A 20,186-nucleotide genomic window follows, 5' to 3' on the forward strand; every position below is an offset into this window, starting at 1 on the left:
AATAAAAAAATTTTCTGCATCTAGCTCTGAAAAAATATTTGGGCTTCTAGCAGTGTGTGGGACTTGGTCTATTAGTCCATCTATACTGACCTCCATCAGGTTGCAAATTAAAAATAATTTTTTTCTTCATTTAGCTCTGAAAAAATATTTGGGCTTCTAGCAGTGTGTGGGACTTGTTCTATTAGTCCTTCTATACTGACCTCCAGCAGGTTGCAAATTGAATATAATTTTTTTCTGCATCTAGCTCTGAAAAAATATTTGGGCTTCTAGCAGTGTGTGGGACTTGGTCTATTAGTCCATCTATACTGACCTCCATCAGGTTGCAAATTAAAAATAATTTTTTTCTTCATTTATCTCTGAAAAAATATTTGGGCTTCTAGCAGCGTGTGGGACTTGTTCTATTAGTCCATCTATACTGACCTCCATCAGGTTGCAAATTAAAAATAATTTTTTTCTGCATCTAGCTCTGAAAAAATATTTGGGCTTCTAGCAGTGTGTGGGACTTGGTCTATTAGTCCATCTATACTGACCTCCATCAGGTTGCAAATTAAAAATAATTTTTTTCTGCATCTAGCTCTGAAAAAATATTTGGGCTTCTAGCAGTGTGTGGGACTTGGTCTATTAGTCCATCTATACTGACCTCCATCAGGTTGCAAATTGAATAAAAAAAATTTCTGCATCTAGCTCTGAAAAAATATTTGGGCTTCTAGCGGTGTGTGGGACTTGGTCTATTAGTCCATCTATACTGACCTCCATCAGGTTGCAAATTAAAAATAATTTTTTTCTTCATTTAGCTCTGAAAAAATATTTGGGCTTCTAGCAGTGTGTGGGACTTGTTCTATTAGTCCTTCTATACTGACCTCCAGCAGGTTGCAAATTGAATATAATTTTTTTCTGCATCTAGCTCTGAAAAAATATTTGGGCTTCTAGCGGTGTGTGGGACTTGGTCTATTAGTCCATCTATACTGACCTCCATCAGGTTGCAAATTAAAAATAATTTTTTTCTGCATCTAGCTCTGAAAAAATATTTGGGCTTCTAGCGGTGTGTGGGACTTGGTCTATCAGTCCATCTATACTGACCTCCATCAGGTTGCAAATTAAAAATAATTTTTTTCTGCATCTAACCCAGCCAATAGTTTTGGCCTAATACCACAGTTTGGCCACTCAGCTCTGCTCGGTTACCATCCATTGTTTTTTTGTGCAAACAACTCCAGAGTTGTGAATTAGTTAACCACCAAAATGAGTGGAAAAAGGCCTGCTGCTGGTGGAAAGGGGAATAGGCGTGTTGGGAAGGGGAAAAAAGGTTGTGTCCGTGGGGTAGGTGCAGAAGAAAGACCATCTTCCAGCCAAACTAAAATGTCTACTTCTTTTAGCGGACAATGTGATAAGATCCCTTTCTTACGGCCACGCCAATCGCTACAAATTCCAGATGAGGCACAAAAACAGCAGGTGCTTCAACGGATATCAAGTGCTCCTTTAAGTGGGCTCTCCTCCACATCAACTTCAACATCACAAATACTCCAGTCCTCAAAGGTGTCACCCAAATCGCACTTGCTTCCTCACAGCTCCCAAATCTCCAGCTGCCCGTCTGAGTATGAGGTAGAACAGATGGTTGAGTCTGCAGAGCTGTTTACTCATACTATAGCCTGGGAATCAGAGGTCGACTCCAGCGCTTCTGTGAATCCAGACGAGGAAATGATCTGCACTGATGCCCAGAATCTTTATGAGTCGGATCCAGGACCAGACGCAGAAGGTTCTGACCATAATGTAGACCCTCATTCCCAAACTGTAACTCCTGTTGGTGGAGACAATGAGGAAGACGATGATAAGACTCAAATACCTGATTGGAGCGACAACTTTAGTTTTTTGTCAGGGCAGGAACAGGTTGGCTCTGAGGACGACGGGTGTGATAACGCACAGGGTGATGATGATGAGGTCGGAGATCCCACTTACTGTCAACCCACAGTCAGCCAAGAGATGAGGTCAGCAGAGGAGGTGGAGGAAGATGCTAGTGACGACGAGGTCAGGTTGCGCCTTCCTGGACAGAGACGTAGTACTGGAAGCACGTCAACAACTGCATCCTCAAACACAACTCTGCCTCTCACCACAAGTCGTGGTGGCTCTTCAGGTCGCATGGGTGCTAAGCCTTGCATAGCCTGGGCATTTTTTCAGATCGATAAAGATGACCCAACTCATGTTATCTGTAACATTTGTCAGCAAAAGCTAAGTAGAGGCCAAAAAATACATAGTTTGAGTACTTCATGCATGAACCGGCACATGGACATGAAGCATAAGTTGCAGTGGGAAGCTCAGTGTGCTACAATGCGGTCTAGCCGGCCGGGCCAATCACCGTCTGCCATATCTTGTGCATCCGCGGCCTCTTCATCCTCTGTGACTGGGGGGACAGCAGTCACACCTGTTTTGGGGCGCAGACCTGCCACCTCTTTACCCGCAACAGCCAGCGTGATTGGCAGGTCATCATTTTCTTTGGAGGTGGTAACACCAGCTGGTCTTGAGCGCTGTCCGACATCGATAGCACCACCTTTGGATCAAGGCAACCTAACATGTCCGCCTGCATCTTCCTCACAGACCGGCAGTTTGCCGGGGACACCCTTATCAACCCCGTCTAAGCACAATAGCCAGCCCTCGGTCCCTCAGATGTGGACAAGTAAAAGACCATTTCCTCCTAGCCATGAGAAAGCTAAGAGGTTGAATTTCACCATCTGCAAGCTCTTGGCTACAGAAATGCTGCCTTTCCGCCTGGTGGACACAGAGGATTTTCGAGACCTTATGTCCGTCGCAGTGCCCCAGTACCAGATGCCCAGTCGGCACTACTTCTCAAAGAAAGGTGTGCCTGCGCTCCACCAGCATGTCGCACACAACATCACCGCTTCTTTGAGAAACTCTGTGTGTGACAGGGTGCATTTCACCACAGACACTTGGACGAGTAGGCATGGACAGGGGCGTTACATGTCGCTGACTGGGCACTGGGTAACTATGGTGACAGCAGGACAAGGGGCTGCTGTCCAAGTCTTGCCGTCCCCACGAGTTGTGCGTCAATCCTCTTTATGTCATTTTTCCACCACTGCTTCTGCCTCCTCAACCTCCTCTCGGTCTTCCACCTGCACCCAAAGCCTGTCTGGTCATGCCACAAGGTTTCTAACTGCGCAGAAGGGATCCTGCAGACCTCCTTACTATGCTGGCAGTAGGGCTCAACGTCATCAGGCGGTTTTTACATTGAAATGTCTGGGAAATGTGAGTCACACAGCTGAGGAGTTGTGGTCAGCTCTGGAGAACCAATTTCATGAATGGTTGTCTCCACTGGACCTGAAACCAGGGAAGGCCGTGTGCGACAATGCTGCAAACCTGGGTGCGGCCCTTCGCCGGGGCAATGTCACACACGTGCCTTGTATGGCTCACGTGTTGAACCTGGTTGTCCAGCAATTTTTAGCCCACTATCCCAGACTAGATGGCCTTCTGCAGAGGGCACGGTCGCTGTGTGCTCAATTCCGCCGTTCGCATCCCGCAGCTCAGCGACTTACATCTCTACAGAAGTCGTTGGGCCTGCCACTTCACCGGCTAAAATGCGATGTGCCTACCCAGTGGAATTCAACTCTGCACATGTTGCAGCGACTGTGGCAGCACCGACAAGCCCTGGTGCAATACGTTCTGACGTATAGCCTGGGCCAACGAGATTCAGAGGTGGGGCAAATCACGCTGGAGGAGTGGTCTCAGATCAGGGACCTATGCACCCTTCTGCACAGTTTTGAAATGGCGACGAAGATGTTTAGTGCTGACGATGCCATTATCAGCATGACTATTCCGGTGATTTACATGCTGGAGCACATGTTAAACAGAATTCGGAGTCAGGTGGTGGCACAAGAGGAGGTGGAGGAAGTAGAGGAGGAGGAGTTGTATGCGGAAGGGCTAACATCTGCAAGGTCCAGACGGTCGGCAGCACCAAGGCGGCAGGCATGTGAGGGTGGGGGAGATGGTTTTACCAGGGCGCATGGTAGCAGCCAAACTAGTGAGGAAGGTGCAGGAGCCCAGGAAGAAGTGGAGGACGAACTGATGGAAGACTCATCAGATGAGGGAGACCTTGATCACATTTCTGTTGTGCGAGGTTGGGGGGAGAGGACAGAGGAAGGAAGCATGATTGTTACCTCGCCACCAACACAACAGGGACTTGGTGCTCCTGGATGCGCAACACACATGAGTGCCTTCTTGCTGCACTACCTGCAACATGACCCTCGAATTGTGAGAATTAGAAATAATCCTGACTACTGGGTTGCCACACTGTTAGATCCCCGGTACAAAAGTAAATTTGCAGAAATTATTCCTGCCATAGAAAGGGATGCACGCATGCAGGAGTATCAGCAGAGACTGTTGCAGAATCTTACATGTGCTTTTCCACAAAATACCAGTGGTGCACGTAGTGAATCTCACAGTTCCAACTTGTCAACCGTGGGACCGTCAAGTGTTCAGCACTCAAACCGTGACAGAACCACAGTATCTGCTGGTAACATCAATTTTGCGGAATCATTTCACCACTTTTTTAGCCCATCCTTTGCAAGGCCACAGGAGACAAGAAGTCTGACACATAGTCAACGCCTAGAGACGATGGTACAGGAGTATCTCCAAGTAAACATTGAAGCCACGACTGTGTCACTGGACCCTTGCTCTTTTTGGGCTTCCAATCTGGATAAATGGCCGGAGCTAGCCACTTACGCCTTGGAGATCTTGTCATGCCCCGCAGCCAGCGTTCTGTCTGAACGTGTGTTCAGCGCTGCTGGTGGTGTGCTGACAGATAAGCGCACGCGGCTCTCCACTGATAATGTAGACAGACTCACGTTCATAAAGATGAACAAATCATGGATCCGAAACGACTTTTCTACCCCTGTGTCATCCTGGGGAGAGTAAAAGCTTGATGATTGGTTAAAATCACCCTACCAACCGTTTTAAGCTTTCAAATTACTAATCATGTTTATCTGTATCTTGACTGGAAAATAATTTGGGCTTTGTAGCAGTGTGCAGCACTGATCCTATTAGGCCATCTATACTAAAGCTTCACCAGATTTAAAATTAAAAATAATTTTTAGCTGCATCTAGCCCGGAAAATAATTTTGGGGCTCCGAGATGCGCAAGGCACATAAGTGCCTTCTTGCTGCACTACCTGCAGCATGACCCTCATATTGTCAGAATTCGAAGTAATCATGACTACTGGGTTGCCACACTCTTAGATCCCCCAAACTTTTCGATCAACCTTTTCATTTTAATAAAGACCAAAAAAATGGTCATTTTTGAAATTATAAGCATTAGCAGGTTGTTAGAAACTGAAATCAAACAGTTTTCAACTCAAAACTTTATTCTAGGTGATGTTACATTTTCACATAGGACCCCTTGTTCGAAAGGAGCTTCTGAACTCTCTCGTCCATTGAATTTGTCAGGTTTTGGATGGTTTCTGCTTCAATTGTTTTGCATGAGGACAGAATACCCTCCCAGAGCTGTTGCTTAGATGTGAACTGCCTCCCGCCATCATAGACACTCCTTTTAATGATGCTCCAAAGGTTCTGAATGGGGTAGAGGTCAGGGGAGCATGGGGGTCACACCATAAGTTTGTCCCCTTTTATGCCCATATCAGCCAGAGATGCAGATGTTTTATGTGCAGCATGAGATGGTGCATTATCATGCAGAAAAATGATCTTGCTGTGAAATACACGGTTCTTCTTCTTGAACCATGGCAGGAAGTGCTGTTTGAGAAAATCCACATACATTATGGAGTTCATCTTTAGCGCCTTCAGGGATCCTAAAGGGGCCGACAATCTCTCTCCCCATGATTCCAGCCCAAAACATTACTCCACCTCCTCCTTGTTGGCGCTGTAGCCGTGTTTGCGTGGGGTGTCCATCAACCAGCCATCCTCCACTCCATCCATCTGGACCATCGAGCGCTGCACGGCACTCATCCGTGAACAAAACAGTTTTGAAATCAGTCTTCATGTAATGTTTGGCCCACTGGAGCCGTTTCTGCTTGTGTGAAGTGGATAGAGGAGGTCGACAGGATGGCGCATGCACAGCTGCAAACCTCTGAAGGACCCTGCATCTTGTTGTTCGGGGGACGTTGGAGGCACAAGCAGCTTCAAAAACTTGTCTGCTGCTATGACAAGGCTTTTTTGCCGCTGCTCTTTCAACCTGACGTAATTGCCTGTAGGAAAGAGTCCTCAATTTGTCCTTATCAGCACGCACACGTGTGTACTGTGAATCAGCTACATACTTCTTGATTGCCAAGACACTTCATCCTGATCATCGCACAATGTTGATTGTAGTCATGCCTTGACCTAAACACTCCACAATTTGTTGCTTCTCAGCAGCCGACACATCCTTTTTCTTTCCCATTTTGGCAGAAAATGTAGGCTGCTTAATAATGTGAGAGAGCCTTCTTAAGTAGTCTTGCCTTTCATTGGACACACCTGCCAAACTAATTAGCACAGGTGTCTGCAATTGCTTACAGTGATATAAAGAGCCCTGACACACATCACCATCAATGAGTTTAACTGACAAACAAACAAATTCTTCCCTTATCACTCCTAAACACTTTTTGCATAATAATTTGGAACACAGTGTACATGTGCTTTTCCACAAAACACCAGTGGTTCACGTAGTGAATCTTACAGTTCTAACTTGCCAACCGTGGTCTGTATGGAGTTGTTCAATAAAGGGCCCAAAATTAAGATAACATAGATGGGAGAGGTCTCTATGAATAGGAATTCCTAAGTATTTGATACCCTGTGAGGGCCAGGCAAAGGGAAAGTTGGACTGGATGGAATCCTATATGGATTTGGGGAGGGAGACATCGAGGGCCTCAGACTTCGCTGCATTGATTTTAAAATTTTACCATGTAACAAAGTGATCTATTTCAGCCATAACAGCATGGATGGATATATGTGATTGAGTGATATATACTAGGACATCATCAGCAAATAGAGAGCACTTGTACTCGGTGCCTCCCACCTCAATCCACCTAATATTGGGGTTATGGCAAATTGATGAGAGCAGGTGCTCCGTCACTAGGATGTATAAGAGAGGGGACAGAGGACATCACTGCCTTGTCCCATTGGTGATTGTGAAAGGTGATGAAAATGTTCTGACGCACCCCCTGGGCCTTGGGACACCCGGAGCCGGACCCTTTTTGGTGGATGCTGGTGGTTGTAGTCTTCGTGGCGGCTACCCAGTTCCGTGGCTCAGGGCGGTCAAACCAGTGGCGGAACTATTTATGTGGTTTTCATGTTTAAATGTCCGACTACGCCACCCGTGGATTGCGGTCAGAGTGAACCGCCGCTACAGGGCAGACCACTGAGGCTGGTGTTGTGGGTGCAGCAGAGCGTAGCATAACTCCCCACGGGAGGAGTATAGCCTCAGGGCAGTGTATGCGGAGGATGGGGGTGATGGTGCAGGGCAGCAGCAGTAACGACACGGAGTCAGTGATGCAGTTCAGGGCCTTTACTCACAGTTCTTATTATCCAGACCACGTCTGCAGGTAACGGCTGCCCACGTCGTACTGTGCTCACCAGGTGAGGGGCTCAGACAACTCCCAGATAACTTTGGAGCACTTCACAGGACCCCCTTTGTGTGTCCTTTGTCTGGCCTTTCTTACCAACACTTCTGTCCGGCTGCCTCGGGCCTCCTCTTGGTAAACTTGGCGCCAGTTTCCCTGACCCTATGTGGTGCCTTCCTAGCGGGTGTAGCGAGGGGCTGCGCCACATAAAATGTCAGAGCCTCCGGTTTCTAGCTGAGGGTCGTTTCCTGCCTCCACTAGTTCGGGGACCGGTCTCCCCCTTTGGCCTGACCCCTCCACGCAGGTGGATTCGGGCGTGCGGTGGCGACTCGCCCGTCCGCACCCCTGGGATCCCTTCATTCCTCGTTCCTGGAGCCTTCTCCGCTCCTCTTCCTTCCTTCTCCCTCTTCCAGGCCTGGGCCTCTGTTACTAGGCCCGCCTCCGGAGCAGAGCTCATGCAGAGCCCCTGCTCCCTGCCACTTCTGCTCAGACTTCTCTGCACTGAACTAAGATGGTGCCCACCTTTTATACTCCCTTCTCAATGCACCCAGGAACTGCTTCCTCCCTGCTCCTGCACTACAGGGTTCCCCTTCCTCAGTGTTCCCTCCCCCCACTCCAGCCAGGGACAGGGACTGTCGTGCCCATCTCAGGGGCATATTGGTCGCCCTGCCCCACGGCAATGTGGTGTAATGCATGCAGGTGTCGGGTCCTGATCCACACTCCATCCTTACCTGAGAGTGAGATATCACACCTCTGGGTGAGGTGCAATACGTCTTTAGCAACCGAGCCCTCAGGGTGCTACAGTTCCATTTATCTTCAGCCTAGGTGACGTATTGCGATACAGGGCCGTGATTTTGGCTATAAAAGGGTCCCCTAGACCCCTACCCCAAGCTTTTTAAGAGAATCATATATGGCGTGCCAGGAGACTCTATGGAATGCTTTCTCAGCATCCAACGAGAGTATCTAATTACAAATTTTTAACTGCATCTAGCCCAGGAAATACTTTGTGCCTAGTAGCAGTGTCTGCTAGTAAGCGGATTATCCCGGCTGTTAAGCAAGCTGCACCACCTGTAGTTTAGACACTTAATTTTTTCAAAGGAAATGCTTCGGGACCATGGGATACTTAGTGAAGAGCATCAGGAGGCACCCCAAGGCATAGGGGCTGGGACTGGCAGTAGGATGCCTTGCGGTGGACAGCCGAGCTCGATCCTTATAAAAGCTTTTTAACTGCAGCAGCTTTAGTGGACGCTACTGGAGCTGGAATTACCGCGGCTGCTGGCATGAGACTTGCCCTCCAATAGATCCTTGTAAATGGATTTAAAGTGTATTCATTCAAATTAGAGAGACAATTTAAATTAAAAAGCTTAGAGCTGCCTCCACCACAGGGGGGCTCGCTCGACCCACCAGCGGACAGGCACCAGTATTGGGAGAGGGGGGCTGGCTGTCAGGGTTCACCGCGGCTCTGGCACAAACCCGGCGACACGGAGGTGGCACGGGCAGGAGCGGACTGGCCGTGTCGGCTTCTCACTTTTTGGATTTTAGAAGGGCATGACATGCCTATATCTGTGTCTCCCCATCCTTTTACTCCTCCACCTCTTTTATTTTCGCATGACTATATGTACTTGTCACTTTTCCATGTGTTAGTTATGTCTTCTGAGCAGTTTGTCAGCTTTTGGACCGAACTCGAACACTACGGGGGTGGCTCAACACTAGTTACATGCAAGGTGTCCAAACTTTTGCATCGGCCCATTTTGTAATTTTGACCATGGGTGTTTACTCACAGTGGCATGTAAAGGTTTAAAGGGAATTAAGTTAAGGAAGGATTCCTTATCTTAAATGAACAGGATTTAAACAAACAGTTGTCTATACTAGAGAGGAAGCTACAGTGTCTTATAACTGGGACATCCGTTCTCCTAAGAAGACCTGAAGATGCAGTGCCACAGCAATGAGTGTGTGGCCCTCATCGAATGGACTTTGAGAGTACTAGTGAAGAGTCGTACCGATGCACCTCAGCCAGTGAGGTCCTCACAAATCAACTGGGAGCTCTGAGTTGCCCTGAGGGGCTGTAACGACACATCTCAACCTGTATGGTCCTCACAGGGATGATGGACCTTCCCATAATGGCTTGCTGGACTGTTGTAGCTTTTAACAAAAGTTATGTACCACCACATGTAACCATAAAGTTCTTGACTCTGCATAATGGAGGAGAAACATTAATAAAGTGTTGTGCCTGCTATCTGATATATATACTGTACTTGTCATCAAGTTCTTGTAAAGTAAAGTTTATTTTTGGATTTTGGTCTCCTTCATTTATCTCCATACCATCTGGACTGGGCCTGCTAAGTACAGTGGCAGCATATGGTCTTCGGAATCGGGAAATATGACTCCGCCAATTTAAAGTCTGTGATGCAACGTGGCATTGGTGGATGGAACAAGACATGATGTCCCAGATGAGCTCGATTGGATTCAGGTCTGGGGAATGGACAGGCCATTCCAAAGCATCAATGCCTTCATCATGCAGGAGCTGCTGACACACTTCAGCCACATGAGGCCTAGCATTGTCATGCATCAGAAGGAACACAGGGCCCATTGCACCTGCATACGGTTTCACAATGGATCTGAGGATCTCATCCCAGTACCTAATGGCAGTCAGGGTACCTCTGGCTAGCACATGGAGGGCTGTGCGGCCCTCCAAGGAAATGCCTCCCCACACCATTATTGACCCACTGCCAAACCAGTAGTGTGGGAGAACGTTCTCCACAGCATCTCCAGACTCTTTCATGTCTGTCACATGTGTGCAGTGTGAGCCTGCTCTCATCCGTGAAGAACACAGGGCGCCAATGTGGAATCTGCCAATCTTGGTGTTCTCTGGCAAATGCCAATGACCCTTCACCATGTTGTACTGTAAGCGCAACACCCACTTGTGGACTTCGAGCCTTCATACCACCCTCATGGAATCTGTTTCTGACAGTTTGAGCTGACAAATAAATGTTAGTGGCCTGTTCCTCCTTGCACAAAGGAGGAGGTAGCGGTCCTGATGCTGGGTTGTTGCCCTCCTAAAGCCCCCTCCACATCTCCTGGTGTACTGACCTGTCTCCTGGTACAGTATATGCTCCATGCTTTGGACACTGTGCTGACACACAGTTACCCTTCTTGTCACAGCTCTCATTGATGTGCCATCCTGGATGAGCTGCACTACATGAGCAACTTCTGTGGGTTGTAGACACCGCCTCATACTACTGTACCTCTAGGGGTGAGAGCAATAATAAAATGCAAAAGTGACCAAAACAACCAAAAAGGATGAGAACAGAGAAATGTTCTGCAGAACCGCTCCTTTATAGGGGGTGTCTTGCTAATTGACTATCATTTCTACCTGCTGTCTTTTCCATTTACACAACTGCAGGAGAAATTGATTCACAATCAGTGTGGCTTCATAACTGGACAGGTTGATTTCACAGAAGTGTAATTGACTTAGAGTTACATTGTGTCGTTTAAGTGTTCCCTTTATTTTTTGAGTAGTGTACTTAACAGCCCCATACACGAGATAAGTGTTGGCTGAACGGTCATTTGGCAGATGGCTATTTTTCCCGACTCCCCCAGACACACAAATATTCCAGCTTTCTTGGGGTCTGTATGAGAGAGTCGCCTCCAGACTCCTCTAGCGGAGGATTATCTACAGGAAAAACAAACAATTAGCCTCTAAAATTCAGGATCCCAGATCCTTCTCTGCCCTGACATCATCTGTCGGGAGGCCCCCAAATACATTATATAGTCAGGCAACCCCGAATTCATTACTTCCATGCAACTTTAGTCTAATGTGTATGGGGGCTTTAAAATGTAACTCATTGGACGCTGCCTCTGGCCCGGCCTAATAGACTTTCGTACATTGCAGGCCCAGATATCATTATTAGGTATTTAAGTATCATAGTAACTAGGTAGCCCCATACTATCGAGTACTTGGGGGAGGAGGGGCATTCAGCTGAACTCTGTCACACCTTCTGAGATGCCATGTTTGCTTTTCACAGCAGCAATTGGTTAAACTGCCAGGGATTATGTTGCAGCGGCATCTGTGCCATCCCTGCGGTGAACATCTATGTTCTGCTGCTCAAAGGATTTAATTATTTTAAAACAAATGTTTAAGGTGTTAGAAAATAACAAAATGTGTCTTCTGCTTTTTGCATGTTTTTTTTCTTTTTATAAGAATTGTTGGTGCCTATTTTCTTTTGAAACATTTTAATTTCTGCTTTTTTTCTGGTGTTTTTCTTGTAATATAGGAAAGCCTGAGTCCAGAAATAAACCCCATAAAAAACTGTACATGGAGACTTTGGTATCAAATAATTTCTGCCCCAATATTTGTGCAAACAAAAAAGGTTTTATAAATGCATCAAACTTCTGTGTGTGAATCAGACATAAAATCTAACGAGATAGAAGATTACAGTCCGGGGAAGACGGGAAACATTCATATAGACGGCCGGTGGAGATGTAGTCAGTGACGGACTGTGGCTAAATATGTTTCTAGAGCCGTAGTAGAAGATGAAGATGTCGTCCTCATCATGACGTAGTTATTTCTCATGTCACGTGTAATGAATATCTCCTGCAGTATTGCTAATGCCGATTGCAGTGTCGGTAAATGAGATGAGAATTAGTGTTATGGAAGATGAGTCTATGAAAAACGTATTCAGCTACAGACTCCGAGGAAGAAACTGCTTGTTGTCTGTGGCCTAAAATATATAGGTTTTATTACTAGATGTAAAGAAGAAAACTAAATACTGTAAAATAATAAATCTCCTCATATTTTTCTCTAATTATCTCCAGTAATTGTATTATTACACAGGATTTTTATGATGTTACATCTACTTATCTTCTTCCCATTCAGGTCTCTACAATATTCGATCCGTTCAGTGACAATCTTCTATATAAGAGAGTTTTCCTGATTTACCCATCAAAACTGGATATGGACAAGGACAAGATGGCTGAGAAAATATTACACCTTACCCTAGAGATCCTCTTTCGTCTTACTGGAGAGGTGAGAGATTCTGATGACGTCACATTACATCATTCTTATCTATAGGAATAACAGATGGACAGAACTGGAGAGGTGAGGACTCTGGAAATGTCTGTACTGAGATTTATTAAGGTGTTTCTCCATTATCAGGATTACACAGTAGTGAAGAAGACTTCTAGTGAGCGCTGTCAGGACCCTATGTCTGAGGAATGGAGAAGAGCCCTGAGCCCAATCACGGGGCCTCCACCTCACCCCTTCATACATGAGGACATCAATGACCAGAAGATCCTAGAACTCACCTACAAGATGATTGAGCTGCTGACTGGAGAGGTGACACTGCTGGGAATGCTGGGACATTATACAGTAAAGCTATGAAGGGATCGCAATGGTGACATTATCATTGTATGTGTCAGGTTCCTATAAGGTGTCAGGATGTCGCTGTCTATTTCTCCATGGAGGAGTGGGAGTATTTAGAAGGACACAAAGATGTCATGATGGAGGTTCCCCAGACCCTCACATCACCAGGTAATAAACAGGACTAAATACACATGACCTATAATTATCTGTATGTAAAGAATGAATTCAGTCCCTGTATGTGTTTTCTCCAGTTCTATCCAGTAAGAGGACAACACCAGAGAGATGTCCCCGTCCTCTTCTTCCACAGGACTGTAAACAAGAAGATCCCAATGTTCCTCAGGATCATCAGGTAGATGGAGAGAAGATATCATGAGATCTTCTCTATGATGTGTAGACGGCTGTGAAGGTCTTGTGCTCAGCAGGGCTGTGGTGTCTGAGTCGGAGCCCATTTTGGTGCAGTCAGAGTGGTATAAAATGGACCGACTCCGACTCCTAAAATATATAATAAATTGGGTACAGTAGTTCAATGCAGTTTGTGGGGAATATTTTTTCATAAGAATTTGGGAAAGTTATGAAATGTCCTATAAATGTCTGTCCTATTCCTGATCTAAGGGTCTAGACATTTAGCTGAGATTAATCTGTGCTACTGTAAATTTATCCCTTAAACGTGAGCCGTGTATGAGGGAGTCGTGGAGTCAGTGTCATGGAAATTGAGGAGTCGGAGGTTTGGCTTACCGACTCCACAGCCCTGGTGCTCAGTCTTGTTTTATCCACCAGTATTATATGTTTTATACTTGTGTAATGAGAACGGTGGAGATGGCAGGATTAGAGCTGATCATAGATGGGACTTCTCCATCTGTCTGTGACTTTTACAATATTTGTTTCAGGGTGAAGATCTGACCCATATTAATACTACAGAGACATATGTGAGGGGTGATGAGCGGTGTAAAGAGGAGATTCCTACATATGACTACCCAGGTGAGTAGTAACCACTAAATGCAGAGAAGTCACAGATTCTTCTCAGTCACCGGCTGTGGCTGCTTTATCGGTGGTGTAGTCCGGCCGTATCACAATCGTGTGGTCACCATTCTTCCTCTAAACCACAACATTCTCCCCTACACAAAACTGTTAACCCCTTTCTGACGTTGTAAGTAATAATACGTTTCTGTACTCTGGACCTTATGGACCAGGTACGTATTATTACTACATGGCGATCGCACCTGCACACAGGCTGTGCGGGCGCAATCGCCACCCGGGTCAGCTGATTCTGACATCTGACACCTGGCACGCAGTGCCCGCACCGCTCCCGGCAGCACTTAGTGAGTGCGCAGAGGGACAGCAGCGGGGTCCAGATCGTTGCCATGGTGACCCAATGTCGTCATGATAACATCTGGGTCACCAGCCCCAGCAAGTTAAGTTTGATCATGCGCAGTGCATGATCAAAGTAACTTGTGTCTGCAGAGCTGACAGTTTAAAAGTTATAGCAGTGATCCTGCTCTGCTATACCTTATAACTGCGATCAGCCTGTTGTAAAAATATATTAAAAAATATATATTTTTACAAGATATATTAAAAATAATATATGGAAAAAAAAAACAACAATAAAAGCACACATATTTGGTATTGCCGCGTCAGGAACGACCTGCTTTATCATCATATTGCCAAACAAAAAGTGGAATAAAACGCGATAAAAAAGATGAATGTAAATAAAATTGGTACCGCTGAAAACGTCATCTTGTCCAGCAAAAAAGAAGCCGCCATACGACTCCATCAGCTGGAAAATGTAAAAGTTACAGCTCTCAGAATAAAACGATGCAAAAAAAAAATAGTTTTTATTGTGTAACAGCGCCAAAACCTAAAAAAACAATATAAATGTAGTACGGCTGTAATTGTACTGACCCGAATAATAAAGCGGCCTTATACATTTTTCCACACGTGGAACGGCATATAAAGAACCCAAAAAAACTATTCCTGAATTGTTGTTTTTTGTTTATTCTGCTTCCCAAAATTCGGAATAGAAAGCGATAAAAAAAAGTCACATGCCCAAAATTAGTACCAATAAAAACATCAACTTGTCCCACAAAAAACAAGCCGTCACATGACTCTGTCGGCTGAAATATGGAAAAATTATAGCTATCAAAATATGGCGATGCAAAAACTTTCTGAATGTCCTCATATGGTCCCTACAAGACCAGGTCCAGTCTTTGTGGCCAAACTTCACTTTTATGATCGACAACATTAAATGTGCAGTGAGGCCAAGTGTGAATTTCTGTACAATAGCAACAGACTTTCCCTTTATCCTGACTTTTCTATTTCTTCTAAAACCAACTAACTTCAAACAGGATTGTGATAAACTATACAGAAAACATTACACCTGTGCCATGATATATCTCTAAGCTGTGCGTGGCTGATGGCTGTAATATACATTTATTCACGCCTGCAGGAGATGTGTTGGCTCCAGCCCTGGTTTCATGGATTCACTCCACGTCATAAATTCCATTATGTTTTCAATCCTAAAGAATTCAGATTACTGCACAATCTCTCCTGAAATGGGGGCGCTAATACTTTCTCTACTCTTCTGGTCAGTACTCATAGTGGCTCTAATGGTCCATCATAAATGAGTGCCACTCCGATTTAATATTGGAGTTCTCCCCTTATACTTATATTGTTGTTGAGGATGTAACATAGAATAAAAAATGTCTTTTTTTATAGGTTTATTCTGTATGACAGTTTGATTGTGGTGGGATCGGCCTGTCTCACTTATGTGACTCTATAACTTCCTGGTAGTCTTTAAAAAAGGTCTCCATTATGTCTTCCCAATGCCCGAGGTCTAAATTTAAGACTCCTCAGCTCTGCAGTAGTATAAAAAGTTCTCTTTGAACGTCTAATATTTCTTCTTGGCACTCATCTGACAGAAAATATTGGCCCTTACGATAGTTTAGATTGCCAAGAGCCACCGAGCCCCATACTCCAATTACCCCAGAGAGGTTTCACCACTAGTTACTCACTACTTACTGATGGAGACTGTTGAGTTTGATCATTTCAGTAGATGCGTTATTGTCTATAGTCACAGTTTTTGACTATAGTAGTTAGTGACCAAATTTCTCTGATTTAACCCCTTCCTGCAGCCAGTTTTGTGTTCCTCTCTGGGCCCATTTTTCAAATCTGACATGTGTCACTTTATATGGTGATAACTCTGGAATTCTTCTCAAATGATAATAGGAAACAAATGGACCTTACAAATTATTTTCCTTGAATCCTACAATACCCTATGTACGGCTGAACACTACTATCTTGGCACATGGTAGGTTAAGAAGGGAAGGAGCGACATTTAGCTATTTGAATATAGATCTTGCTGAAATAGTTTGCAGACACAATGTATCGTGGTCACCTGGCAGCTCAAAAGATGGCCACCACAAACAGGCTTGGTGCCATCTACTTCATTTTCCAGATCTCACGAATTGTCTTGTTTATCACCGTTTAACCCCTCTTCATGGATCTGGACTTACACAGAGACCCCAAGGCTTGGGCCACGGTGTTACCTGGTGTTCTGTGGTGTGAGATGGGAATAAGAATAGTCAGGTAGTTGGGTCAGAACCAGGAGGGCAGAGAAAATACTAAATCAGAAGACACAAGAGTAATCAGTAAACGGGCCGAGGTCACAAGAGGAAACAAATACACAATCCGGGAGCTGAGCACAGAGAACTGAACCAGAGGAGAACAAGGCTGTATCTGGCAGCTTCCAGCAATATGCTTCCACCTTTAGTAGGTGCTTTCCAATTAGCTGAAGCAGGGAGCAGATTACTTCAGCTGGACAGCACACACCCATACTGCCAGACTGGATGGTACTACTGGTCCCAGCAACCCTAATCTTAGTGGCTGGACAGAAGCTGTACCTTTAACTCCATATTTGGGAGGCAGAATGAACAAACAGTTGAACACCACGCTCCACCGCTTCATCCTATGAGGTTTTCTATTAGATGGTCATTGTCCTGGTGAATAAGTGAATTTTTTTTATAGAACTTGCCTTTTTTACAGACAATTTAAGTAGAAATGTTCAAAAATATAAAATTCAAGGATTTTTTATTAAAAAATAATAATTGGTTTTATTCTTGGCAGATGTCTGTACCAGGAGATCAGAGGAACAGCTGACACCTTCAATTTTCAAATCAGTTAATTTTCAGATTCCACAGGATACAATTAAAATGAATGACATTTCTCCAGATTTACCATCATCCCTTCACAGCAAAGATCTGTCATCTGATCCTTTGAAACAGGTCCTGTCTTCTGATTCATTACCGACTACTAAGGAAATTCAAAGTCACAAAATAAGCATTAAAAAACTAACTGTTCCTAATGCAAAGAAGCCATTTTCACATTCAGAATATAGAAATAGTTTTCCTCTCAGAAAGTCTTTTCTTAAACATCAAAAAATTCACACAGCGAAGAATAGATTTTCTTGCTCCAAGTGTGGGAGATGTTTTAATCAGAAAACAAGTCTTGTTAGGCACCAGAGAACTCACACAGGAGAGAAGCCATTTTCCTGTTCAGAATGTGGGAAATGCTTTACAGAGAAATCAAATCTTATCGCACATCAGAGAACTCACACAGGGGAGAAGCCTTTTCCATGTTCAGAATGTGGGAAATGTTTTACAGAGAAATCAACTCTTATCAAACATCAGAGAACTCACACAGGAGAGAAGCCATTTTCATGTTCAGAATGTGGGAAATGTTTTGTACATAAATCAAATCTTTTCAAACATCAGAGAACTCACACAGGGGAGAAGCCTTTTCCATGTTTAGAATGTGGGAAATATTTTGCAGTGAAATCTACTCTTATCAAACATCAGAGAACTCACACAGGGGAGAAGCCTTTTCCATGTTCAAAATGTGGGAAATGTTTTACAGAGAAATCTACTCTTATCAAACATCAGAGAACTCATACAGGGGAGAAGCCTTTTCCATGTTCAAAATGTGGGAAATGTTTTACAAAGAAATCTACTCTTATCAAACATCAGAGAACTCACACAGGGGAGAAGCCTTTTCCATGTTCAGAATGTGGAAAATGTTTTAACAAGAAATCTAGTTTTCTTACGCACCAGAGAACCCACACAGGGGAGAAGCCTTTTTCATGTTCAGATTGTGGGAAACGTTTTGTACAGAAATCATGTCTTAATATACATCAGAGAACTCACACAGGGGACAAGCCTTTTCCATGTTCAGAATGTGGAAAATGTTTTACACAGAAATCAACTCTTAGCAAACATCTAAGAACTCACACAGGGGAGAAGCCATTTTCATGTTCAGAATGTAGGAAATATTTTACAGCGAAATCAAATCTTATCAAACATCGCAAAACTCACACAGGGGAGAAGCCTTTTTCATGTTCAGAATGTGGGAAATGTTTTACAGAGAAATCAACTCTTAGCAAACATCTAAGAACTCACACAGTGGAGAAGCCTTTTCCATGTTCAGAATATGGAGAATGTTTTAACTAGAAATCTGATTTTGATAAGCACCAGAGAATTCACACAGGGGAGAAGCCTTTTTCATGTTCAAAATGTGAGAAATGTTTTAACCAGAAAGCGCATTTTGATAACCACCGGAGAACCCACACTGGGGAGAATGCCGCAACTACACCCAACTAGTCTCTGTACAGACAAGAAAGGCCCTAGCTGCTCAACTAAAAATGCCACCACAGACCTAACTAACTAATAAGCCGTTGAGAAGTTTCTCATACCTCCTGAGGAACCAGAGGGGAGGCCGCAACACACAAAACTCTGAGTGAGAAACAAAAACATTCATATAGGGCAAAGAAGGCAAGCTAACCAAAAATAAAAGGAACAAGTATAATGTCCCAGAAACCAAACATTGTTAGAATGAAAATGTACTAGGAGGGAAAGCAAACTGACCGGGAGGATAGTTTCACCTTTGTGGTGAAACTTACAAAATTCATCCTCACCAACTGTATATGTAAAACCTGTCCATTTATAATGACCACGGACAAGATAAAGATTCCCAACTCACATCAGGACCACAAGATCCCAGGTACTTTCAGCTGCATCACAACTAATGTAATGTACTTAATTATATGTACCAAATGTCCAACTGGGGGTCTGTATGTAGGGGAGACAGGGCAAAAACTTAAAACAAGGATGAATTCTCATCGCCACACAAAAAAAGAATAGATCTACTTGTGGCCACACATTTTTACGGCCACAACTGCTTATCCCTTTCCGAAACTGATAGTTCTGCTTCACGTCACTTGTCTTATCTATTGCATTATTCCTGTGCCCTGTTGTGCATAATTATGTGACTCTTCAGATTTTGTGTTATACTATGTCTGATGATGAGACCTGAGTAGTCTTGAAAGCTTACTGACTAATGGCTAACTGAAAAGATGGTATCAACCACTGAGGACTTTCAAATTTTAATATTTTTCTCAATACAGAAATTTTAAGATCTCTCCACAGGTGTTCAATGGGATTTAGACCCAGACTCATTGCTGGGCAGAACTCTCCAGCACTTTGTTTCCATCCATTTTCTGGGTGCTTCTTGAAGTATGTTTGGGGTCATTGTCTTGCTGGATGACCCATGACCTAGGACGCAAACCCAGCTTTCTGACACTAGGCACTACATTGTGCCCCAAAATATTTTGCTAATCTTCAGATTTCATGATGCCTTGCACACAGTCAGAGGCAGCTAAACAACCTCAAAACACCTTTGAACCTCCACCATATTTGACTGTATGGGCTGTAAATTTATTGATTATGCTTCCCCCCTTGACAAAGGAACATGCGGATCTCTGAAGATGGACCTTGAAATTGTTGATATTTTTCAACAATTTTGGTTCAAGTCCTCAGACAGTTCTCTTCTCCTTTTTCTGTTTTCTCCATGCTTAGAGTGGCACACATATGCACATAATGCAAAGATTGAATCAACTTCTCCCTTTTTTATTTGGTTTTAGTTGTGATTTTCATATTGCCCACACCTGTTACTTGCCACAATTGTGTTTGAACAAGCTTCACATGCTTGAAACAAAGTTGCTTACCCACAATTTTGGCAAGGTGTCAACAATTTTGTCCGACCTATTTTATGTGGTTTTAGTGTGAAATTATGTTCAATTTGCCTTTTTTTTCTCTGTTTTCTTGTGCTGTTTCAATAAACGCAAATAAACGTGTATAACAAAACGTGTAATTGCAATAATTTTCTGGGAGAATTACTTCATTTTCTGGAACAATTTCAAGGGATCCAACACTTTTGACCATGACT

At 44.2% G+C, this 20,186-nt stretch overlaps 1 protein-coding gene and 1 pseudogene across 1 annotated transcript in view; one reads left to right on the forward strand and one right to left on the reverse strand.

The window, feature by feature from the left end:
- The window catches only part of LOC141182677 (uncharacterized), a 57,210-nt gene extending 38,005 nt beyond the window's left edge, over positions 1–19,205 (forward strand). Inside the window, exons 2-7 of the mRNA XM_073660829.1 lie at positions 12,429–12,578; positions 12,708–12,887; positions 12,971–13,082; positions 13,166–13,263; positions 13,802–13,892; positions 17,034–19,205. Of these exons, the coding sequence (XP_073516930.1) occupies positions 12,507–12,578; positions 12,708–12,887; positions 12,971–13,082; positions 13,166–13,263; positions 13,802–13,892; positions 17,034–18,412 (1,932 nt within the window). The 5' untranslated portion in view covers positions 12,429–12,506 and the 3' untranslated portion in view covers positions 18,413–19,205. The remainder of the gene's footprint in view (positions 1–12,428; positions 12,579–12,707; positions 12,888–12,970; positions 13,083–13,165; positions 13,264–13,801; positions 13,893–17,033) is intronic.
- LOC141182572 (uncharacterized) overlaps positions 1–20,186 on the reverse strand; it is a 449,915-nt pseudogene that overhangs the window by 326,634 nt on the left and 103,095 nt on the right.

This window comes from Phyllobates terribilis, unplaced genomic scaffold, assembly GCF_046119375.1.
Source record: "Phyllobates terribilis strain yellow unplaced genomic scaffold, ASM4611937v1 Scaffold_35__1_contigs__length_13245226, whole genome shotgun sequence".
NCBI classification, from domain to species: domain Eukaryota; kingdom Metazoa; phylum Chordata; class Amphibia; order Anura; family Dendrobatidae; genus Phyllobates; species Phyllobates terribilis.